This window comes from Berghia stephanieae, chromosome 2, assembly GCF_034508935.2.
Source record: "Berghia stephanieae isolate SIO BIC M18660-M18661 chromosome 2, UCSD_Bste_1.3, whole genome shotgun sequence".
Classification (NCBI taxonomy): Eukaryota; Metazoa; Mollusca; class Gastropoda; order Nudibranchia; family Aeolidiidae; genus Berghia; species Berghia stephanieae.
Window position 1 is genome coordinate 4,618,458 of NC_088361.1, and position 26,195 is coordinate 4,644,652.

The 26,195-nt window shown below is 35.9% G+C and overlaps 2 protein-coding genes across 2 annotated transcripts in view; one reads left to right on the forward strand and one right to left on the reverse strand.

The window, feature by feature from the left end:
- Nucleotides 1-3,563: 3,563 nt before the first annotated feature.
- LOC144966689 (retinoid isomerohydrolase-like) lies at nt 3,564-12,051 on the forward strand. Its single transcript, XM_078903449.1, has 3 exons — nt 3,564-4,382; nt 7,289-7,533; nt 9,129-12,051. The coding sequence occupies exons 2-3, from the start codon at nt 7,306-7,308 to the stop codon at nt 10,542-10,544; spliced, it is 1,644 nt and encodes a 547-aa protein (XP_078759575.1). The 5' UTR covers nt 3,564-4,382; nt 7,289-7,305; the 3' UTR covers nt 10,545-12,051.
- A 9,895-nt stretch (nt 12,052-21,946) lies between these two features.
- LOC144966690 (uncharacterized) overlaps nt 21,947-26,195 on the reverse strand; it is a 6,907-nt gene continuing 2,658 nt past the window's right edge. The window contains exon 2 of the mRNA XM_078903450.1: nt 21,947-22,391. Coding sequence (XP_078759576.1) covers nt 22,308-22,391 — 84 coding nt within the window. The 3' untranslated portion in view covers nt 21,947-22,307. The remainder of the gene's footprint in view (nt 22,392-26,195) is intronic.

Consider the following 26,195-nt stretch of genomic DNA (forward strand, 5'->3'; position numbering starts at 1 on the left):
GCATCAACTACCCGGTTGTCTCCATCAGTATCACACTCGCCGGCATCAACTACCCGGTTGTCTCTACTATCGCACTCACCGGCATCAGCTACCCGGTTGTCTGACTTTATTACAAATTTGGCGCTGCGAGCAGGATCTCAATTTCAGAAGCCACAGCCTTTTGGAGACCTGTTTATTTATTCATCAGTCAGACATCCGCTTGGAATTGGATCGAATTTACACTCTCGCTGCAGTTCCAGTCCACCAACCTCGATGTTTTATAGCGACAGACGACAATCGACGTCAACTTGCCACTCGGCCCCTTTACAGCCGAATTTATACCAAGACGGCCGCTACCGGCTACCATACACGTCGAGTATCCTGTCCAACCCGAGATGACCAGTGACTGCCAAACCCGAGAGGACCCATGTTCCTGAGCCCGAGATGCCCCGTGTACCTGTGCCCGTGATGACCCATGTCTCAGTGCCCGAGATGACCCACGTGTCTGTGCCCGAGATGACAGTGTGCCTGTGCCCGTAATGACCCGTGTCTCAGTGCCCGAGATGACCTGTGTGTCTGTGCCCGTGATGACCTGTGTGTCTGTGCCCGTGATGACCAGTGTGCCTGTGCCCGTGATGACCCGAGATGACATGTGTGTCTGTGCCCGTGATGACCGTGTGCCTGTGCCCGTGATGACCTGTGTGTCTTTGCCCGTGATGACCTGTGTGTCTGTGCCCGTGATGACAGTGTGCCTGTGCCCGTGATGACCTGAGTCTCAGTGCCCGATATGACCCATTGTCTGTGCCCGTGATGACCGTGTGCCTGTGCCCGTAACGACCTGTGTGTCTGTGCCCGAGATGACCCGTGGGTCTTACCGGCGTGAGTTCAACCAGATGGAGCCTCGTCCCTATTACTGCCATGCAACTATCCGAAGGCATCGTCGTCAAGTGGTGGCCGGTGTTCCTAAAAGTCGCGTCTGTGAAAGTGAAACCACGTCACAGAATCCCGCCTGCACACATCTGCCCAGACGACATCACGCCAAATGCAAGGATCTGCCTGAGTTTGACCACCACGTTGGTGAGATAATCCATGTTTTGTAGGTTTCTCGTTTATATTGATTCAATATCTCGTTAGTTCCCATTAATTTTGCAATATGCTCATGATTCATAATGAAACATACAATGTAATTATGGAATGTTAAAACTATTGCTTATAAGTATAACAGTGTAGTTATTTCTACCTTTCCCGCTAACAAGCGACGTCCACTTAATATTTCCATGTCTATCTATATTCGACATGAGCCTCCTCATATTTGAGACGTTCGTATTTCAAGTTTTAACACTTTTCTCATCTTATACTTATACCGCTATGCTGAAGCGACGTAATTTTACATTGATTGCATTTCTTTCAAGTTGAATTCGTACATTGAATCCTCTCTGCCTTGTTGACCATTGATAATTAAATAATTTGTTCTATGAGGACATAGAACGGTTCGAGTTGGGGGATATGTAATAGAATGACCATTCTATCTAATGTTATTTGATTTTGTACTCTATTACTCTTTACTACTTGTCGCTACCATCACTATTTAATTGTATGCAAGTAATGCAAGACTGTGCCTCTGTGGTTGATATCAACATTTCTTTACTAGTGTGTGTTACTATGACCAATAGTACACTGTGTGTTGTGTGTTACACAGGTAGTCTCTCGATGTAGTACTATTTTTATCTTCGGCTGGGTGTGACTTCTGGCCTGATACTATATTTTTGTGTGCTTTCTTTCATCACTTCACATCGTTATAACTTCATTTTAACAACTATGATCATTTACAAATTTATATCACTAATTCTGGCAAATCATAGCTTTCTAGCCACCTACCTTGAGTCATCTAAATCTACTTTGTTCTTCTGTATACTTAATAATTGCTACTTAAATATTTCATACAGCCATAACGTTAACGCCTTTGATTACTAATTACGAGCTTAACATTTACTCTTTAACTCTGCAATTCACTATGATTGATTTTGTAGCATAACTCTTTAGTTTAGACTTATTCGTTCCTTCATACATGTCCTATGTTATTTGCATTAATTTGTTTAAATCATGAAGATGCACACAACTCGATCGAGTTTACTCACTTCAGTCTACGCATCACTTTACCTGGACCAGTGACGTAGGTGCTTTCTCTGACGTCCGCGTTAAATCTATTTTTAACTGCTATGGCTAATATTAGATTATTCTAGATTCTGCCATTGATTCTTTTCATTCATTCATTGATCCATACAAAAGAATGATCTGTTCCATTGTTCCTGAATAAAGACTTCATCATTTTACATCCTGGCCTTTGTTGTTTGATCGCCTCCACTACCCTGGAGTGGATGGGCTAGGACTCGGGAAGACTATGGTGTCTCCGGACTTGACTGTGGTGTGTGCTCTTCGCTCATGAAATCAACTCCCTACTTCTACTTCTGACACATGAAGTCATGCTACTATCACTAACAGTAGTACTAAACTGTCACTTCATTGTCTCGATCTATCTTCCTCATTTGAGCACCACCGCCGCAGTTACAGTCTGGAACTCTTAAGTCGACCCCGGGACCGAATCCATCCACTCCCACGGCCTCTACACTCTGCCAATACTACTACTACCACTCGCCGGCATCAACTACCCGGTTGTCTCCATCAGTATCACACTCGCCGGCATCAACTACCCGGTTGTCTCTACTATCGCACTCACCGGCATCAGCTACCCGGTTGTCTGACTTTATTACATATATATATATATATATATATATATATATATATATATATATATATATATATATATATATATATATATGAATAGCGTTTTAATGTCGGTTCTAGTCTCATACGAACATGTTTCATGAGGTTACTATCCTAAAGGATATTGATTAGTTTGTATTGCTCTGGATGAAAATTCCATAAATTCACGTATAAAGAATGACTAATGTATTTTCCTACTTAAAATCCAAACAAACGAAAAGGACGATGAACACGATGGTCAAGCAGCCCAGTTGATCTTAAGATAAAATTTCTTGTAATTATTTATAATTGATTATTATCAAACGCAATCATGGTCCTGATTTAACATCGTTGTCGTAAAGGAGAGCGTGGTCCATTCATTTGAAATGATTTAGATTACAGCAATGTCTATATCATTTTGAACTATCATATTCATTGTGAAATAAGCACACGTATGTAGATCTCAACCCACCTAGTTCTCGAAGGTGTATTCCTGTTTGATTTATATTTGTTTGTTTGTTTATGTTTTTTATTTTTTCGTTTGTTTTGTTTGGGTTTTTTTTTTTTTTTTCGTTCTTTCTTGTTTTGTTGTTTTATTTTTGTTTTGTTTTGCTTTGTGTTGTATTGTGGGATTTTTGAGGGTTTTTTGGGGGTTTTTTTGGTTTGTTTGGTTGTTTGTTTTTGATTTTGTTTTTTTGTTTTTGGCGGTTTTTTTCTTCTTTGTTTGTTTGTTATTTGTAATGGGATTTTTGTTTGTTTGTTTTGTTTTGTTTTATTTTGTTCGTTTGATTTTTTTTTATTTCTTGTTTTTTTGGTTTTTTTTTTAATTATTTTTCAAAAAATGTGTTGTTGTTTTTCTGAAATTCAAATACTTATGAGCAAATTTTTGTTTCGTTTTTTGTTTATTTGTTTTGGTTTTTTTTTTACCCATTTTAAAATTTATGTATTTATTCATTTATTTATTTATTTATTAAATCATTCGTTTAGTCAGTTTTATGCCATAAATGAACAAAATAGACTAACCAACTAGGTTGCAAAAACACCTTGAGTTGCTGTCACCCTCTCACAAAGCGACAGGCTTCGATAGCCGCTTTGAATGAAGTAGTGATGGGCGGAGGGGCTGGTCCCCAAGGATGTGGAGGGGGGAGAGTGTGGGGATCGGGGTGGAGGTCAAACGAGTCAGGTGCTGCAGCCTGGTTATGAAATTAAGGTCATCTGCTTCTTTCTTTTTTCATTCTTTTGTCCTCCGCAGTCTTCCGTCTAGACGAACTGCGATGCATTCAGTCGGATTGTACGTTTATAAAAGCGCGTTTTAAGATGAGCTCAAAACAGCTTTAACGCTTCGACTCATTACATAGGATTATGAATTATATTATGTCTCAACTCATAGTGCCTCTAATGATAGGATTTCTTTGAGACGCAGTATTAGTTCTATATCGACGGAATGGACGTGGTATGAAAACTAGAATGATAAAAGATTAAAACCCTTTTTAAAGATACCTAACAGTTTATTTTTCTGTGGATGTATAATTTGCGTATAGTGAAAACATTTGAGGTATGATTTAGGTAAAGGGGAGCGCTCTTGGGTATAATCAACGATTCACCTTTCACTTGATCAAGGGTATTGCCATAGAATAAAGGTAAGAAATAACATAATATTTTTGTTATCGTCGGTGTTGTCGTCTTGAGTGGGTCATGAAAGTGGTCAATGTTAGATGTTACTAATGTCAATGTTAGATGTTACTAATGTCAATGTTAGATGTTACTAATGTCAATGTTAGATGTTACTAATGTCAATGTTAGATGTTACTAATGTCAATGTTAGATGTTACTAATGTCAATGTTAGATGTTACTAATGTCAATGTTAGATGTTACTAATGTCAATGTTAGATGTTACTAATGTCAATGTTAGATTTTCTAATGTCAATGTTAGATGTTACTAATGTCAATGTTAGATGTTACTAATGTCAATGTTAGATGTTACTAATGTCAATGTTAGATGTTACTAATGTCAATGTTAGATGTTACTAATGTCCATGTTAGATGTTCTAATGTCAAGCTTTCCGTGGACGTAGTACAGTTGCCATTTAATGTCAATTCTGATGCATCGTAAAAGCGTAAATTCAAAATTAAATTGATATCTGCTCTAAATAAATTCTCCATTTTTTATTCATAGCTCAATTGTTACAGCACTCGCTTCACACGATCGATTCGAGCGCAATCAAGATTTTTTTTTCTGACTCCCTTGTCCACCCAGCATAGATTTGGCAGCTGGTTCTGTTAGATCTGGCGTAAAGTACTTTGCGATAGACTAATGTCCTATCCAAAGGATAGCAATCAGTTGCTTTTGTCCCGTTCATGCTATAGAAACCGGTATAAACTTTGGCTCTATAGACCTCATGACTCTGAGGGACTATATTTTTACATCCGATTAAATCATGACATGCTTAGGATCTTTATATTATAGTTAAACTCTGGTTGCTGATTACACTTGCAGCAGACCTGCTATTGTTCGGGGGTGTGCGTCCCTGACATAATCAGTTGCATGGTGAAAATTTTTGTTTAGCGTTTTTTTTTTTTCATCTTTTGAAAGCCCAATGTCTCCTTAGCATTTTAATCTTTATTTGAAGCAAATCGGGTGATTTTTCATGAAGTTATGGTCATATGCATGGGCTAGGGTGTGAAACTCTAATTTTGGATAATTCGCTTCCAAAGTTGACAAGAGTTGATATTAAGTATAAAAATTACCATCATAAGAAAATTAAAATAAAATATTTAGGAGTAGAATTCAATTAAAATATTTCATCAATATGTAGAAAAAATGTTTGATTTAATTATTTTTTATGAAAACTCATTTTCCATAAAAATTGACTTCTTGACTGATTATCTCAAGGACGCCCCGTTTAAGTGAAATAAAAGTGAAAATCGAATGTTGCCATTGTTGTTGGCGTCGTTAGTAGTGATGGTGGTGATAATGATGGTGATAGTTATGTTGACTGCGGCGGTGGCGGTAATAATAGTGGTGATGACATTAATGGCGATGGTGGTTATTTCATCATAGCCGCGGGGGTGATAGTGATGGTCGCCGTCATCGCTGCCTGTCGTCGTCATTTCTATGGTTGTATTTGAGTGGCATGTGATCAGGCGCCCTACCTACCAGACACGTAAAACCCGAATTCCATGAGCTTAATTAACCTATAGGACTATTATGACCAGTTATGTTTTACACACAAATACCACAAGCATTTTTGTACATTAAAATTTCGTTTTCCTTAAAAAAAAAAAAACTTAAAGAAAAGAAAAGAAAACAATATATGATTTGTTAATTACTCATTGGCAAGGTTTCGGTAAGAATTAGCAATAGTAAGATAGGGTTTTTTCGAAGCTGTATATACTGCTAAGGGGAGAAAGTGAATATAAAGATGATGTTTATAATATTACTAAAAATAATCATGACAGTTTTAGTTATCACTGTCATAAAGCAAATAAAGGGCGAACTGAACGAATCTATAAGAACAAAGATCTGTATGGAATTCTACGGCTTTTAGTGTACTTCGGAGCATGCCCGAGTTCTCCTTCCGTCTGCTGCCCGTTTCTTTAACATCCCAACTACAGGGCATTTATGCAGAAACCACTGCAATGTTTGGCAAATCTTATAAAACGTTAACCGCTATTTTCTTTTTGATCAGTTATAATATGGACTATGTGAATCCTTATCAGCAAGGATTACACGGTTAAATTTGTCGTTTTTCTTCATTTATTTTGTCCAAGCATGTTTATAAAGCTTGAAGGAAAGGGTTAAAACATCATTATATTGAAATATATGTCGATTATTTTATCTTATATTGACACTGAATGTTTTATTTACTCTCATTAATAACATTTTCTTTCCTTGATTCATAGACAATTGTGTTATTTCAATTCAAGCTTTTTATACTTTATACTTTATTCATCAAAAAAATGGAAATTCGTTTTCAGACATGGAATGCATAAAAATGTATAAACACAAAGTTGAGAATCTATGGCGACAATGTATACACAATATGCATACACACACACACACACACACAATATATATATATATATATATATATATATATATATATATATATATATATATATATATATATATATATATATTTTTTTTTTTTTTTTTTTTTTTTTTTTCTTTTTTTTTTTTTTTTTTTTTTTTTTTTTTTACAAAGCGAAACATGTTATCCCCATGACCCCCGGTTTGAACCCATATGCAAATGCACAAAAATGTAAAAAAAAAATATACAACCAAAAACCAATAGCGACACTTTATATATTAATTTGATAAATTGAGATTGACCATACCTCTGGCCTCAAGTTCGAGCTTGTGTGTGTACATTTAACAATAATATTTAATTTTGTCCTGTTAGGGGTCCATCCGGATTTGTAGAGTAATTACTGTAATTACAAGGAATGACACGGAGAGGGAATTTTTACGCTTAGACGTTTAGATATATAAATGATTGTTAAAACCTTCACGCATTTTCTTCTTCTTTCTTTTTTTAAAAACAGAATACTTCAAACCTACGATGGACTCGTTTTTGTCGTGTATTGTATTCGTATGGGCGCTATTCAGCACTATTGGTGTCAAGGCGTTCCGTTCATTTCCAAACAATACTGACCTCCCCAACGCAACAGTCGGAGCTAAAACCCTTGACGATGGATTTGGCATCTTTTTTCGGACAAACACGAAGCAAATGCGGAATGTGCCTGTCTATTTCAACAACCCGTTACCAGAATGGCTGAATGGAACCCTGGTAAGTTTAGTTTTAGTTGCTCCTTATGTGAGTAATATGAAGATGGAAAAGAAAAAAAAACTTGACGATTTGAGCATTTATATTTAGCAATATCCACTAAACGTTCTCAAAGCGCTTTACAAGGGGTCTCAATCCAACTGCAACATTTAACATTATTTAGGACGAGACATGACGCCTGAAATTGCAATTATTTTTCTAGGGCGACAATGCTTTTAATAGCCAGTTATTCATTTTACACTTGAGTTTGGTGACAGAATGTGAAAAAGAGCCTTTTCCAAGGAATCAACTTTGCGTCGTCACAGAACGGAGTTCGAACCCTGGGCCTACCAATGGGTCATATTCGATACCTATAGTATCGTGGAGTATTTTTAACTTGGGTTTAAACTCTAACCGGACATCCTGAAAATATCTTTTGGAAAGCCTTCTTACGATTAATGATAGTCCAGATAGTTCGGTAGGTAGAGCACTCGCTTCACACACAAAAGAACCAAGATCGATCCTGGGTGAAGACGATATTTTTTTCTGCCCCCCCCCCCCCCCCTCCCACACACACACACACACACACACACACACACACACACACACACACACACACACACTTGTCTACCCAGCACTGATTGGGTAGCTGGACCTGTTCGATGTGGCTGGAAGTGCTATCCGAAAGGTAGCAAACAATTCTCATTGTCCATTTTAGGCCATAGGAACCGGGATAAACTCCGCTCCATGGGCCTGATGACTCTATTTCTTACGATTATCTTTTTACCAGCCTTAGACTTCTTGAAGACCCGGGGGTGCTTGACCTTGACTAGACGTTTTAGAAACACTTGTACTAAGCTATCTGAGGTAACCTTGCATTACATAAATTGAACAAAGCACAAGATCTCGTATAGTAAGTGTATTATCAATGAAACAAAAACCAAAATATAAAATGCAAGCTTTCACTTTTTATCGAGTTTTCCAAAATTATGTCCTGTTTGTTTAATGAGTTACAATAATTCACGCCCCGTTGCATTCAATGTCAAAATGGACATGCTGACATTACAAATTGGACGTTGGACGAGACATGGAAATGAAAAACTATGTAACCTCTCTCATTACAGCCGGTAACACCCCCGTTTCTTTCTCATTGCTCAAATGTGACGTGTCGAGTCCTAACGGTACTACGAAGACTTGTTTGACTGTCGTGACGTGACATCAGCGTCACTCCACACAAAGAACGGTTTACTACATTCAAAGGACCTTTTGTTTTTAAAACATGAGCTTTTATAAACCCGTTGAATGTGCTCATAAAGCTTATCAGGGGATCCAAAGCTAGCAGCAACACATGTTATATGACTCCTGTAAGGGTGCTATTAATATTTTTTCGACAGAGAAATCGTCGTTCCCAGACAGGTGTTCATTTTTCACTTGAGTAAAGTGAGAAAATGTGAGTCAAGAGCATTTTCCAAGAACCCAATTTTGCATTGCCCACGGCGTGACTCAAACCAAGGACCTACAGGTCACAAGCCGCTGCCATGCCACAAAACGGCATATTTTATACTAATGATCTTATGTCTTGTCAGAAGCAAAATATTATCTATTTATTTTGTTTTCAGGTACGAAATGGCCTTGGAATGTTCGAGAAAGGTTCTCGGACTTTCACACACACCTTTGACGGTTTCGCGAAACTGGCCAGTTGGAAGTTTTTGGGCAATGGGACGGTTTTATTCTCAACTCGTTTTCTCAGGTCTAATTTCTACTTGGAGTCGTGTCGAGATGATACCATCGCTCCTTATCTCCTATTCCAATCTGTATCTCCTCCATTCGGATATTTTGATATGTTTAAATGTCTGATCCGAGGCATTGACAACATGAATATCAATGTTTACGAAGTCCGCCATCCTAAGAACAATAAACGACAATATGCCGCACTTAGTGACTTTTGGATCATTTATAAGATAAATATCGACAAATTGTCGACTAAAAAGAGGCTGGAACCAGTAATAAAGAATAAAGCAGTGACAACAGGATCGACTGGACAACGTCTCGGATTTTTAAATCTCCTGTCTTCAGCTCACCCTTTGCCCGAGCCTGGCACAAATAACCATCTTACATTCTTGTCAAGTGTTGCAGTATTCCCTTGGCAAAGCAGCATGATGAACCTGATTCGTATTAAATCTCTAAAGCGTCGGAAAGTCATTGCTTCTTGGTATGTCGATCAAATTCCGTACATGCATTCATTCTCGGTCACTCAGACAAAGGCGATCATTCTTGCTAGTCCATTCTACGTAAGCATTTCGTGTATGGCTGCAAAAGCACAACCGTTTGCCTGTGTGAAATGGTACCCGGAACAACCAGCCACCTTGTATGTGGTCGGATTAAAGTCTGGTAAGGTCAAGGCTATCAAAATACCAAGCGTATTTACCATGCACCACGTGAATGCTTATGACGAAATAAATAATACAATTATCATGGATATATCATCATACCCGTCTCCAGAATTCGTCCGACATTTGGAACTTGCAACTTTAAGAGATCCTGTCAAAAGAAATCATTTTGATGCCCATGCTAGATTGAAACGTATAAGAATTGACCTCAACAACAATACGGCGGTCATTGAGAATATCGGAAAGGACCCGGATCCTGGTATAGCTTCTTACTTAGATATGCCAGTCATCAACGAAAAATATCGTTCCAAACATTATTGTTACGTCTATGGTATTGTTTTGAAGACAGACAATGTTACACTTAACAATGTGGCTATAGTCAAGAAAGATTTGTGCCACGATGGGAAAGGTGACAAAATATGGAGAGTACCGGGATCGTATCCAGTGGAACCTTGGTTCGTGCCAACCCCTCAGGCTTTGGAGGAGGATGACGGGATATTGCTAGTTCCGGTTTTACGTGGATTTGAGCGCAAGACGTACCTTGTTATGTTAAATGCAAAGACATTGACTTTGATAAACGAGGCCCAGACACCTACTAACATTCCTTATTCTTTACACGGCCGCTTTTTCCATGCTGAATATTGATGATTTCTTTGTCCAGTTTAGTTTAGATGTAATCTTTTATTTGAATAGACATATACGCCCTCTAAATTAGATCTAAACGCCTTTTAAAAATTGAAATATAAACATAAAATGATCTTGAGACTCAAAATGTATCCATAAGACGCCTTGTATTTGAAATGCAGAATGGAAATGATGCGCTAGACTGTTGTTTTATTTGTTGTCTCTGAATATGAGAAAATATGATATTGAAATAATCTAGGGAACGAAAGTATATATGTCTCGATCCTGAAAGAATACTCGAAAGATAAGCAACCGGGCGATATATTAGAGTACAGCATGAGCTGAAAATTATTTACTTCATCGAAACCTAACTATAAATGCAAAATCCTTTCTCTAATGATCTAGACTCTAGTTTTTAGCAAATTGAATTGCCAGTTAAAGTACAAATGTGGGAATCATTTCTTTTGTTCTTACTCACTTTCATATTTACCAACGTGCTCATTTACTTTTCTACCTACTTACTTAATAAAGGGAACGAAAGTATATATGTCTCGATCCTGAAAGAACACTCGAAAGATGAGCATACAGGCGAGATATTAGAGTGAACATTCAGTATCAACATTTCTTTATTCTTTTAATCTAAAGCGTTACAATTTAGTATGGATTTAAAATATTTATAATTAGATACTATGCAAACGTTCATAAAGACTTCAATATTATATTTGAAACACAAGTCGTGAGCTTATCAGTGATTTAAAAGGGCACATAATAGAACCAGTATTCAAATTATGAATTGTGAATGTGATGGATTTTTTAATAATATGCTAATTTGCTTTACAATTAATTTTCTTATTCTGTTTACTTTTTATTAACCTAATTTTTCTCCTCCATACATTATGTCTATAATGTATTTATTATTTTATTCGAATTTATTTCGTATTACATGACATTATATATTTTGCAAATTATGAAAGAGTATTTTATTAACATGCAATCGTAGCGTTATCATTCATGTGGGAACTTTGATAAGTTAAATTATCGCATCCATTTATTTATTTTAATGTTATAATATCATGTATTAAATATTTCGCACAGCAATTGTATTAAAAGGCGGTGTCTCTGTGTAATCCTTAACAATTGTGATATGATGTGATAGCAATAATGACCTAGAGTGTTTCTGAAGGATTCTTTTAATCCACGAATACCTTGTAACAAATTTGATAATAATCTGCTTAAATTTTCGCTAGATATCGTTTTTGTACTGTACTCCATTGAATTCGATCTTGTCTTACGTTCATGTAACATTTTCAGGTGTGAAAACCGGACATTGATATAGACTTGTTTCAGCATCATTAAAATGGAGAATATTTTGCAAGCATTTCCATTACGGAAATAATACCATTACAATATTATGGGTTGCCATGCTCGAAAATAAGTACAAGATGGTCTTTCCTTATTTTGGGCGAATATCCGTTTAATACATCGTATCGTATAGTATCGTTTAAGAGCTAATATGTTTTTAAAATTTTTAAATGGTTCTGCGAAACTTCATGCATAGATAAAATTATCGAAGTTATGTAAATAGCATTCATATAAATAACATATCCATGTATTGAGATTTTTTTTAATTTTACAATTGTGATTAATGTAAAAATGCATTTTTTGTGACAATAAGAACTTTGGAATGTTTCATTATCTTGACGGGTTGTCTTTTTTACGAAACCGCCGAAACCGCCGAAACCCGCCGAAACCCAGTCCCAGGTTCACTCCCCAAATGTGTACACTTCCCTGAGTCTCAGTTTCACTCCCCACTGCTACTTACTTCTCATAACTTTGTCGGGTTTTGTCGGGTTTCGTCGGGTTTCGGTGTGTTTCGTCGGGTTTCGGTGTGTTTCGGCAGGTTTCGGCGGGTTTCGGCGGGTTTCGTAAAAAAGACACACCGATCCTGACTTGGACTTCCGCTTTCGATGTCATCCGACTTCGCAGTTGATATTTGGCCGTTCCTTTTATTCTCGTGATGAAAATTCTCCAATTGCCTCTGTCTTGCGCTTTTTATGATGATTGATAGCTTTGCCAGTGATGTTACACTGGTTTCTTCATTGAGTTGTTTTCATTATGTATACATTGAATGCGCTTGGCCAAGGAATTCACAACATTGCTATCCGGAAGTATAACGGACCAACACACAAACTCTGTGTAACCATGAACTTTTATAGTCTGGTTATTACAGTTTAGTGAGAACAACTCACAAACGCGGATGGCAAAAACAGTAACAAAGGCCTGAGTGACGTCATCTGCATACTATGTATACATTGAAAATGTTTATTATTGATTCCTTGAATAATTTAATATAATGTTGTTGTTTTTTTATCACCGGACACTCATGATATGATAACACTTTTGTCCAGAGCGGAGGATAAGTAGAATGAGTAATTACAACATTCTTACTTTGTCTTCAAACCAATTTATGTAATTAGATACTCTATCGAGACGCACAAGACACACACACAATGTTTACAGCAGCTGTCATCCGTAAGAACATATTAATTGTTTAAGTTTGTTCTTGAATTGCATTTTGTATAGACCACGTGGTTGTGAATAAGTGTATGTATGATTTCGCGCAAGTGTGTATGGATATGTGTGTGCGTATGAAATCATCGAAATGGGTTTATAACTATGTCAAAAGACCTTTGAAATGGGGCTGTGTTGTTTGTGCGTGTATGTGGGTGTGTGAGTGAGTGAGTGAGTGAGTATGCCCGTATATTTGTTGAAAAGAAAGATGATTGTAAGCTTGAGAGAAAGTGAAGGAGATTGAAAGAGCAATATAATATATATATATATATATATATATATATATATATATATATATATACATATATATATATATATGTGTGTGTGTGTGTGTGTGTGTGTGTGTGTGTCCCCAGAGTACGACAGTTAACTGGTTAACATGATACGATACATCTGTATTGATTTCTCGCAGAGACAAAAACTATTTGTGGAATTTGTTACATTTTAAATACTTTATCAAGCCGTCAAAATGGCGATAACCATTCCCCTTTGTCTTACTTTTTTCATTAAGTCCTTTTAATTTATACATCTGGAATGTTTTTACTTTCCAATTTTCTTCCTTTTTACTGGCGCTGACATGACCTAAATGTGTTGCAAGCGCCGTAAAACCCTTTAAATAAACGAACGAACAAAAATTAGCGTGGTTTAAATATAATCGTCCCTGGACAGTTCTTCCGGAGTACATTTTACTTTGTTAGCACCGAATTTTTTTTCTTCTGAATCTCAAAAATGCTACTAGAACGTTTATTTTTGCATTACGGGTATAATAGCTTTGATTGTGTCCATTAAGTTAAGATTTGCATGTATATGTGGTTACCTCTGTTCAACCTATTTTGTGGCTATGAATTGGGTGACTATCATTATTTTCGAAATCAATAAAGTACTTTGCTTGTGCAAAAAGCATAAAGAGATATATTATATGTATATATTTATACTTGAAAACAAAGACGTAGAGAAGATCAATCAATGTTATTCTTTAATTGTAATCAATATTTCCCTTGATTAACTCGCTTTGATGATGAAACAAGATAAAGGGCATTGAGATATGCCTAGAAACATGTTTTATAATAGATGACTAAAAGATTTAAATAACTGTGCAACGTCCTAATTATGTCATTAACAATTTAGTTATCGTCAAATGTTCCAACCTTTGTTTGAAAAATATAAAAAGCAAACATACATCCATCCTTAACCTTTGGGTTTTTGTCAATATCACGCTCTCAGTTTGATTTTGTTTTTAGTTTATTTTTTGTTTTGTTTTATTTTGTTTCCTCCACATGCCCCAATTCCTTGTCGTGATGTGGCTGCTTGCCTGCATTTTTTGATCCGGAGGGTATACCAGGGCCCGTTTTCATAAACGTGGACTAGCGCTCAGTCTCTGACTTTAGTCAATGACTTGAAAAAATCGGATTTCACGTGAGTTGACTAAGCAAGTGCTAGACTAAAATCACGTCACCTTCAGACTAAGTTTGGCCAAGTTTTAGTCATTTGCTGAGGCAGGACTTCAACTTTAGTCTGATACTAGTTACAAGGATACACCATAGCGTCGACAAGACAGCAGCTATTTTTATATTGAGAGAGTTTCGGTTAGGAAGGAAAATAGGTCGGTTACGAATGACAGAGGCAAAAAGTGTCCTGTTGCTATTGACACTGGCTTTTAAAAACTATAAGATAAATGCAGATCGTCGAAAGTACACATTTTTGGGAGTAAAAACTAAAAAAAAAAACTGAATCCAATCGACTCGCGAGTTGCGATTTAACGGAGACGCGAAACCGAACAAAGAACACCCAAAAAATGATTTGATAATAATATAGTGGAGACAAAAGCTGGCATTGTAACTGACTGAAATAATGTGATTTGTCTGAACACACTTTCTCTTTTGTTTGTTTGTTTTTTTGGGGGGGAGGGGGGGAGGGGGGGGGGGGGGGGGGGGTTGTGGTTCAATTTGTTTGAGTGTCAATGAAACATTCATTGGCCTAAATATAGAGTCTATCAGTCTATATCACGTGATTTGATTCATAATGGCAAAAGTAAGTTAAAATACGAAAAGGAACGAAATATTATCTATATCTGATGTGTTGCTAATTTCTTCTTTGGAAATCGTTTACGTTGAAAGTATGAAGGCTGGTATCTTACCCGCCATCGTGTACTAAAGATCGTGATGTTACCAGCACAAAATAGCCAAATTAGTCACCGTCCTTACTACCCCCAATTCTACGCAAGAGATCAGCTAGTCAGAGACTAGAAAGCGTTCATGAAATTCGATTTTTTTTTAGTTACTTACTTTGCTCAGGCTTAAGACTAGCTAGATAGTCATTTACTAGACTGGTAAAAAAAAAGTCAATCTAGTCAGCGTACGTGAAAACGGGCTCTGGGCTGGAGCCCGGGCTCCTATTAGGTTGGAGATCTACTGTGTCGGCCTTATGTGCAACTGAAACACCGAGAGGATAAGTGAGTTTATTTAGTCTGTTTGTTCGTTTGTATTTTATCTGTTTTTGTTTTTTGTTGTTTTTTAAAGTTTTGTTTTTGCTTTTTTTTTTGTTTTTTTTTTTTTTTTTTTTTTTTTTTTGTTTTTTTTTGTCGTTGCCCTGTCTGTTGGGTTTTTAATACCAGACATGTGCCTGGTATTGCAGGTGGTTAAACAAGACCAAAAAATAAAAGATAATTTAAACGTGTGTAAATGCATTCATTGTGCTTGTTCGGCCTTTCAGAATTCTTCACTCATCTCTCTGTAAATCATTTATAAAAAGCCCTCTTGTCCGTACAGTTAGTTGACCTTTATGTGCCCGCGCTTAACAAACAGCCAGAAGCAATTTAACCAGTAGTACACCTGAGTCAAGTAAGATATTGTACGCATGGGTCAAGCTCAAAATGCCTGGGCCACCATTGTCTCCTTGCCCGTGGGATTGAATCTGTGGTGCTAACGACTTCAATGGGAAAAGAGATGTTGTGACAGAGGAAATGAGTTGGCATTTAATGCCATAAAACTGAAACACTGGATAGATAAACAGCAGTTTGTAGAGTATTTGAATTTAATAGTCTGTGAAGCTTTTTGGTCTTGAGCTGTGACACTGACACTCAGCTTGAAACCTACACTGTCGTACTCTCCAAAAAAAAAACACGTTTTAAAGATCATGGCCAGAAAATTCGTCCTTGAACTCGATTAAACTCGGTTTTCTTTTTTTTTTTTTTTTTTCTTTCGTTTCGTTTTGTTTTTGTTTTGTTTTGTTGTTTTTTTAGCCTTGTTTAAGAATGTTTGACAAGATGAGGGTCATGTTAATTTATCGATATTTGAAGGACGACTTTTCTGGCCAGAATGTTTTAAAATGTGTTGTTGTTTTTTTTCATCAGTGTACGACAGCGCACGTCCCAGGCTCGAGTCCCGCCGCTGTAGGGCGACACAAAGTTGAGTCCTTGGAAATGCCTCTTAACTCACATCTCTCAAAATATTCGGGTGTAAAATGAGTCTCTGACCGGCAACACCAATATCTTTCTTGAAATAAAGTGGGAATGGGGTATCATAGGCATCGTCTTGACCGACATAATTGTGGGTGACCTCTTGCAAAGAGTTTTATTGGATATTTATTGCGCTATATAAAAGCTCACTTGATGTGTTTTTTTTTTTCTTTGCGACAAATCAGTGCAAACTTGAAATAATCAAGAAACTGCATTCTTTAAATTCTAAAACTTTGTTTTTGTATCTCCTGTGATTTGCTCGCTCCTTGGTTTAAAAAGTACTTTTGTCCATTATTAATAATTTTTTCTTCAGTCAAATGTCAATAAACCATTTAATTTTTGGACATTCTGATTCTTTTGTTTGATTGTTTGTTTGTCGTTTTGTTTTGTTTTTGTTTTGCTTTTTTGTTTTGTTTTGTTTTTGTTTTGTTTTTTGTTTTTTTTTTCTTTCTTATTACATTATTGACTAAAATGTTTCTTATATTATTTCTCTAGCATTTTATCGATGACTTTATGGCTGACGTTCTCTTTCACTATATTTCATCTTTATAGTAACAAACAATAAAGCAGACACCAGACACCGTAATTCGCTGTCTTTCTTTAAAGCCTCTTTGAAAATATGATACATCCTTTCCGTTTTCTGTGAGTGATTTTATTGAATGCTACATATTATGGTCGCATGTGCATATTTTATGTTTAAACGCTTCCGAGCATTTTTGGTGGAAAGGGGCGCTATAGAAATCGTAGCATTTATATTATATATTTATTATTATTATTATTATTATTATTATTATTATTATTATTATTATTATTATTATTATTATTATTATTATTATTTATGAGTCATCAGAAAGGAACATTATAATATGATTTTTTTTAAACATCCATCTGAATATAAACTATCAGAGCCGCAATATCATTACATATTTACGTCTAACAATCATGTGACAGTCGTTTTCATGGGAGAGAGAATAATCAGAAACAACAACACATTTCACATAAATCTTTAAATTGTAGACATTGCTGCCGTTGTTTTTAAAATTACAGTATATGCAATGTTAACCAAATAGCACATACTGTGTTCTTTAATAAAACGGCAGATTTGGTAAGCCAATCAACACAATGGCCATTAGCGTTAAATCTAGACTTTATAATATGGACCCGCAAGGTACGAGGTCAAATTTTGTCGAGATATATAATTACAGTTCCCTGATCAACTTGGTAGTTGATGGGTTGCTGGATCTTATTTAGATCTGACAGAGAGCATTGTGCGTCTGGTTAGCATCATATCCAGTGTCAGGCAATTTTAATTTACGCTGTCTGCTAGAGAAATGGGATAAAATACAACTACTACTTCAAAAGGAAAGGAATACAATGAGGTTTTGTTGGTAAACCAGTGACATAGGGTCTCAACTTGTAACAAAATAAATTCAAACGATGATGAGAGTGTTTAGGGACTGGGTTGCTGACTGTAATTGGGTCCCAGCGTTGTTTTTTTTTAATATGTAAGTTGCACATATGTTATAGGGGAATGATGACAGTGAAGGATTGTAACGGAAATATTAGGACGGTTGTTGTGATGATGATGATGATGATGCCGATGATGGTGATGATGATGATGATGCCGATGATGGTGACGATGACTACAATGTTACTATTATGCATATGTGTAAGTGGGTCTATGTCATTATATTGTATTGTTATAAATGTGTAACCAAATGACAAATTGCCACTTTTTTTTAGGACAATAAAGATGTATTATTATTATTATTATTATTATTATTATTATTATTATTATTATTATTATTATTATTATTATTATATTATTATTATTATTATTATTATTATTATTATTATTATCATTATTATTATTATATAATACCACTCGACTGAGGTTTGAATATTGGCTGCCGGAGTAACGAATATATTGTTAGAATGTTGTTGTAAAACGGACGACAATCAGGTGACTTGTAATGAATTGAATAAATAGTTGGTTGCACAAGGATTGCAAAGGGAATACACTGAGCCTGCTTATGTCATGAAAACTCGCCATATCTACACATCTGCATAACAGATGCCTATTTTATTTTAAATGAGAGGAAGAAAAACGCACTTGTTAAAAATATAGATGATAAAGAAACAGTAAGATGAACTGCAGTACTGGAGAATAAGAAAAGATTCACGACTGTTATTCAATCCCAGGGCGAGATCGAAATCATTCAAGTATTCATTTTTCTTTTTCTTTTTTTCTTACAAACGTCAAATATCCTGCGTTCTTTTATAAGTCTTCCTAAACCAGTCAACTGTCGTACTCTGGAAAGACGCGTGTTTAAAATGTGGCCAGAAAACCCGTCCTTTAAAAATCGACTGATTTAAATAATCCTCATCTTGGCAAAAACTCTCAAACCTGGGAACTCGCAAAATCCCAGGTTTGAAACTTTTTGCCAATATGAGAGTCATTTAAATCGATCGTTATTTGAAGGACGACTTTTTGGTCAAATTTTTAAGCACGCGTCTTTCCAGAGTACGTCAGTTAACTGGTTAATTCTACAATCATGCAGAAACTGTTTGATTGTTTACTCAACCAACCCGACATGCATGATGTTATTGATTGAATTGAATACTAGAATCTCCATGTAACATCCAATTAGGCTATAAATAAGTCGTTCTTACTTCTCACGCTATCGTCGCTCTCAGGCATTGGCATACTTATCTCGTAACAATCTAAATGCTCATCCGATTTTCTCGCATTACGCTGCAGTCAGCATAAGATGAGATTTGCTGATAGAAAAAATAAGCACATACTAATTATATAACTCTATTCCGCCCGCGGCATTCTAAATAAATAATTAATTAAATCATGCTTATTTTTTTTCTTTTTAACACCATGAAGTCAATACTCGTCAAGATTTCGAATGAAGGTGCATGAGATAGTGAGATAGTGCCCTCGGAGACAGCGATATATAGATAGAATGCGCTTGGCCAAGGAGTTCACAACATTGCCATCCGGAAGTATAACGGACCAACACACAAACTCTGTGTAACCATGAACTTTTATAGTCTGGTTAATACAGTTTAGTGAGAACAACTCACAAACGCGGATGGCAAAAACAATAACAAAGGCCTGAGTGACGTCATCTGCATACTATCCATAGAGACTCGAAACTTCTGAAGTTGTAATAGGGTTTTTAACTCACTCAGTCCTAGAGATTTTTGTTTGTTTTCAAAATTTAAAAAAAAAAAGGTATGAAAAATGAGCGTGTGAATATAGATATTTTTATTCGTCTACCATCAACATGTAAAAATTAAAAACATTATCTTTGATACTACACCTATAATTTGTCTCAGAAAAATGTAATAAATAGGCATGAGGTAAAAGCAACCCCTGATATAGTCGGTGTTAGGGTTGAGTGAGTTAAAGCAGAAGATGTGTATCTATGCCAGGTCGTGTCATGTCAGTGAACACCATTTTCGCTCATAATGTTTATTTATGTACAATTGAAATTTGGCTCGGATTTTTGCAGCTTTCAATAACCAGTTGGGTGATTTCTTCTCACTCAATTCTCTCAAGACTATATTTTTTGTGTGTATTTGTACGATTGATATAGCGAGAAGAAATGGTGTATTTTATTTAAACACATACCATCAGTACACAAATGCCATGGTTACCGACTTAACATTGAACATCCACATTTCCCTAAGTTTCATGTCTCCTTATTTTCATTTTAGTCTCGGGTGCCCCAGTTAAGCCAATATCACTGTTGGATTGCAAATTCAAATTTTGAGATATTTATGATGATTGAACTCAGCTTATTTTAATGTAGAAAAATGGCTCCTAATGTCGAGGGGAGGTAGGGGGAAAACTGTATGAGCCATGTCAATAAATATAGAAATGTATTCATAACACATTATTTAAAACAAATTTTAAAACCAGTATTTAAAAAAGTATTTTCCTGAATAGACTAAAAATCACATGATCTTACTATTTTTTTTTAATATGTTGCATTTTCAAGAATCATAACTCTTAACGACAAAACTGACTATTTTTATATCAAGAGTTACTTCGCGCGGTATGAGATCCTCTTATCGAATACAAATTAAGAAATATCTTCCACGGCTTTGGGAAGTTGGAGGTCTTAATTGCTTTATCCGACCTCAATAGGCTAATTTAATTGGGGTTTTTTTTGTTGTTGTTGTTTTTTGTTTGTTTTGTGTGTGTGTTTGGGGGGGGGGGGCAGGGAGAGAGATAGAGAGAGAGAGAGAGAGAGAGAGAGAGAGAGAGAGAGAGAGAGAGAGAGAGAGAGAGAGAGAGAAACGGACGTTAAATTTTGCATTTGGTCCATGAAAATAAATATTCATAAAAGATCTGTCCCTTAGATATTTCCGATTTTAAAAGATTGCAAAGTGAACTAAGCACATTAAAACAAATATTAAATCAATATTTAAATATTTTTAAAAAATAATAATTGGAATAATGAACTCAGTGGCAATTCAATAGTCATAATAGCCGTGTCAAATATTTCTCCGCCGTCTGTCTGGATTTTAAATGATGTTTTGATGTTTTTATTGTTTTTGTTATTGGCTGAAGAAAGGTTTTGAGCCCGAAACGTCCCAGATTGGCATTTGTTTGTTTTTTTTCGAAGCTGTTATATACATTGTTCTTAATTACTTTTTACATTCCACAGCTTTTTGCAGCTTAGTATCGCTTACACTAGTTCAGCTCCTTACTTTATGAATATCAAAATAATACACAGGTGGTGATATGACCTAACTGCGTCGCAAGCGCCGTAAAACCCTTTAAAATAATAATAATGATGATGATAATAGTAATAATAATAATAATAATAATAATAATAATAATAATAATAATAATAATAATAATAATAATAATAATAATAGTAATAATAATATACCATTGCTTTATCTCTATCTATCTCTCTCTCTCTATCTATCTATCTATCTATCTATCTCTATCTCTCTCTCTCTCACACACACACACACATACACACACACACACACACACACACTTTCTCTTGATTCCTCTACTGTTACGGTAAATTATGTCAAATTTGACAGCATTGGTGGGTTCAGCAAATAGTGAAGAGGAGGCAGAACTTCAGTCTTAATATAAAAGAGAGCACACCCATGAGCATTGGGAATCTGCCTAAATTCTAAAACGGAATGACCGCAAATGGGAAAATAAAAAAGCATCCATTTATTTATTTACAAGTAAGACATTTCGAAAATGTGGATACACATTCCTCGTCCACAAATAAAGTTCACTGGGAACATGTCTCTTTCTAAAATTTCGTTGTTTGTATTTCAGTTTGATTCGGAGCTTATTGATTTAGCCTTTTGCGCTAATCTTTAAAGAACAGGACGATAAACACAATGCTAGATTTTTCAAGAATTTATTTTGGGTTTCGTCGACATTTTAATAAGTTGTAACCATCGCAAATAAATTTCATTATCTGTGTCATCCAAAACGTACTCCCATCTTCTTGTATATCTAACATCTAAAACAAAGTTCGGAGAATTACATTTTCTGGAGATTAACAAAGTCAAAACAGCGGTCATTGCTAAAACCAGCAACAAGAACAGCAAACATCCTTCCAAATAGAAAAAAAATCGTGTTGCACAGTTTGCCTTTTTACGTGTAATCACAAGATATTTTGATTGGATGTATCTTATGACATTCTTTGAACCAGTACGAGGAGGAGGTCTATTCGGGAACATAAGTAACAAGCTCAACGTAGCTATGTCTCACGTGAAAAACAAATGGCTTGTTCTTGATAACCGATCAGTTTGTTTGTTTTTTCCAGAAGAACAGTTAAATGTGCCTGTGGAAAATCAAATGAATAAAAGACCAAAATCAAAGTTTCCCACTGACATTTGACATCAATATTTAAAAGTACAGCTTAACAAAAAGAAAAAGGAGTTTAATGCAACCAAAACAAAAATAAATCCATGGCGAAAAATTACTTCTCGCAACTTTGAATTTTAAAAACATGATATTACTACATTATTACTTAGACTTAATGACAGATTTTCTGCACACTCACAGTTGTGTTTTGGTTACATTATATCAGTTAATATTTTAGCAGTGAGAGCTGGTAAACATTTTACTGAACTTCCAATTATTGTGTTATATTCTCGTAGTTATACTATTCCTTTAGATCGTGCATGAAAATTAAGAATGCGATCAACTTAAAGATGAATCAATACAAAAAGTAAATATGCTTAAAGCAAACATTACTTTGTTTGCACATGTGCACATTGAGAATTGATAACTTCTGCTCTTTTTCTTGAGAGAAAACAAACATTCATGAATAGGTTAATCCTTGAAGAGGATCGTATTAAATTATATAGAATTGAGCTTTGGGTGGTCTTTTTTATGTTTATTTTAACCCATAATAACTTTGTCTTCATTGTCACGCGAGAAAAACAAAAGGATTATGAAATTGATCGTTTTGAAGATGGTGGTGTGATAAATAGTATAATATTATATCATTTTGTTGTTTGTTTGTTTGTTTGTACAGTGTTGATGCTGGGGAGGATGATGATGATGATGATGATGATGATGATGATGATGATGATGATGATGATGATGATGGTGGTGGTGGTGGGGGGTGGTGGTTTAGGATGAGGTGATGGCAGTGGTGGTGAGAGTGGTGGTTGATGTTGAAGATGATGATGCTGATGAAGATGATGATGATGATGATGATGATGATAATGATCATGATGATGATGATGATGATGAGGTGGTGGAGGAGGAGGAGGAAAAGGAGTAGAATGGCGATGATGATTCATTCAAAGATTTCCCACTTTTGAATAAATGCAAAATCTGAACCGTTTCCCACGGAAAACACATTCCAAATATTAAAGTTAATCGATATCTTTTTTTCCTTGCACCCATAAAATGCGAGGTCATGAGTGACTGGAAAACGCACTTATTTCGCATGGGCATAGAGCACAGCACACCTCAATTATCTCAAACAGTAAGCAGTATGAAACTGGATGGCCCATATACAATGGCCTGAGCTCAGTAAACTTTAGATTGATCTGTGATAGCTTTGCCTGGCGACGATATGATCTCGGTTATAAAGGGAAATGTTATAAATCCCCGATCTGTAGGTTTTTCTCATCAAATGTGAACATAGCCCATAGCTTGTCAACCTATTTTTTTTTTTAAAAGTACACTCTTAAATCTTTTACTTAAAAGCTTATACACCCCAGTCGTCACAATACACGAAATAAATCGCATCTATCACAGGGGAAAAACATCGTGGGGTTATAATATATATATATATATATATATATATATATATATATATATATATATATATATATATATATATATATATATATATTATCAAAATCCACTCAATGCTGTATCCATTGAATACATGAAGTTGTTTTTGAAAGGGTGACTATATTATTATTGCTTTATGTCAGTAGGATAGAGTTTCTGCGAGACGAGGGTCATTTAAATCTATCGATATTAAATATTAAATTCAAATTTTGAAGGACGAGTTTTCTGGTCAAATTTTGAAATACGTGTCTTTCCGGAGTATGGCAGTTAACGGGTTAATTTGCTCTCTTCATTTTTCAACTTCTGACAATATGCGTCTGATAGTTGCATACTCCCATTTTGGATATATGCGGCTATGTGGTCTTGTGGTACGACACTCACTTTCGGATCGGATGGTCCTGGGTTCGAGCCTAGCGCTCGGCGCATAGTTGAGTCCTTGGAAAATGCGCTTTTCTCACATTCTCTCACCGTACTCAGGTGTAAAATGAGTACCTGGCCGTTAACAGCGTTGTCTTCGTCCAAAACTTATAATATCGCCTAACAGGCGTCATGTCCCGTCCTAAATGTTAAATGTTGCTGTTGACCAGGGACCCCTTGTAAAGCGCTTTGAGCACATTTAGTGGATATTGCGCTATATAAAGCTCTTTTTTAAAATTATATAACAGGTCTTTGAAAGTGTTGGTACCCACGTTGTATCCAAGTTTGACCTTTATGCTAAAATAGTGCTAGCCAAATCAAAATGTCATTTGTTATACATTGTGATTGAGCCTACGAATGGTTAATGTTCAACTGATCAATTACACGCATAATGTAATCATCGGCAGCTGCTGATAATTCAATGCAGAAGAATTTTGTTTTTGTTTTAATGCCTCATAAATCCCAATTTATACGATTCTATAGATTTGGGTGGTGGTGGTGGTGATGATGGTAGCCATGGGGACTCTAATACTAGTGCATGGTAGTAGTGATGGTGTTAATGGCGGAGATAATGAGATTATAATGATAGTGCTTCTGGTGGAGATAGCAGTAGTAGTGGTGGTGGTGGTGGTGGTGGTGAGATTGTGAGGTTATGATATTAGTGCTTGTGGTGGAGATAGCAGTTGTAGTGGTGGTGGTGGTGATGGTGGTGAGATAATGAGGTTATATTAGTGCTTCTGGTGGAGATACCAGTGGTGCTGGTGGCGGTGGTGGTCGTGAGATTATGACGTTATAATATTAGTGCTTCTGATGGAGATAGCAGTTGTAGTGGTGGTGGCGGTGGTGGTGGTGAGATTATGACGTTATAATATTAGTGCTTCTGATGGAGATAGCAGTTGTAGTGGTGGTGGCGGTTGTGGTGGTGAGATTATGACGTTAAAATATTAGTGCTTCTGATGGAGATAGCAGTTGTAGTGGTGGTGGTGATGGTGGTGAGATAATGAGGTTATATTAGTGCTTCTGGTGGAGATAGCAGTGGTTCTGGTGGCGGTGGTGGTCGTGAGATTATGACGTTATAATATTAGTGCTTCTGGTGGAGATAGCAGTAGTAGTGGTGGTGGCGGTGGTGGTGGTGAGATTATGACGTTATAATATTAGTGCTTCTGATGGAGATAGCAGTTGTAGTGGTGGTGGTGATGGTGGTGATTGAGGTGATGAGGCTGATTTGGTCTTGTTGGGGTTATTTAGTTGGGGTTACACTGGAGCTGGTGCTTGAATTGGAAATAAGAGGGATGGTGGTGGTGATTTTGATGGGTGTGATGATGGCGCTGATTGGGTTGGGATGGTTGTGTTCCCTATTTATTTTTCTATTTATCTATTTATTTTATTCATATATATATATATATATATATATATTATATATATATATATATATATATATATATTAACTTATATATTTTATTGATTGATTCATTGAATGATTGATTGATTTATTTATTTATTTATTTATTTATTTATTTATTTTCTTTGTTATTGTTTTGTTAATGTTTGTTCCATATAGGAAATTGCATGAAATAAATCTTTGAATGACATTTGGTAGTGGTGGTGGTGGTGGTGGTACTGGTGATGGCAATAGCTGTAGCGATTGTTTTGGTAAGAGTGGTACACCAAAGAAATGAGTTCGTCAACTTCCTTCAGTCTATAAAGAAGAAATGCGAGTAATAAAATAATAAATGAAATAAATTCCCTTTATTCATCCCTAAGGGAATTTTTTTTCTATAGGATATATTCCAAGGAAAGTCTTGATAAGTCAGGCGTTAGCCGCAGTGCAACCCGCAAAGTGAGCTAGGGTTAGTTGACTTGCTCAAGGACACACAGCCCGACGGGTAGTCGAACCCAGTAGCTTTCGGGTACG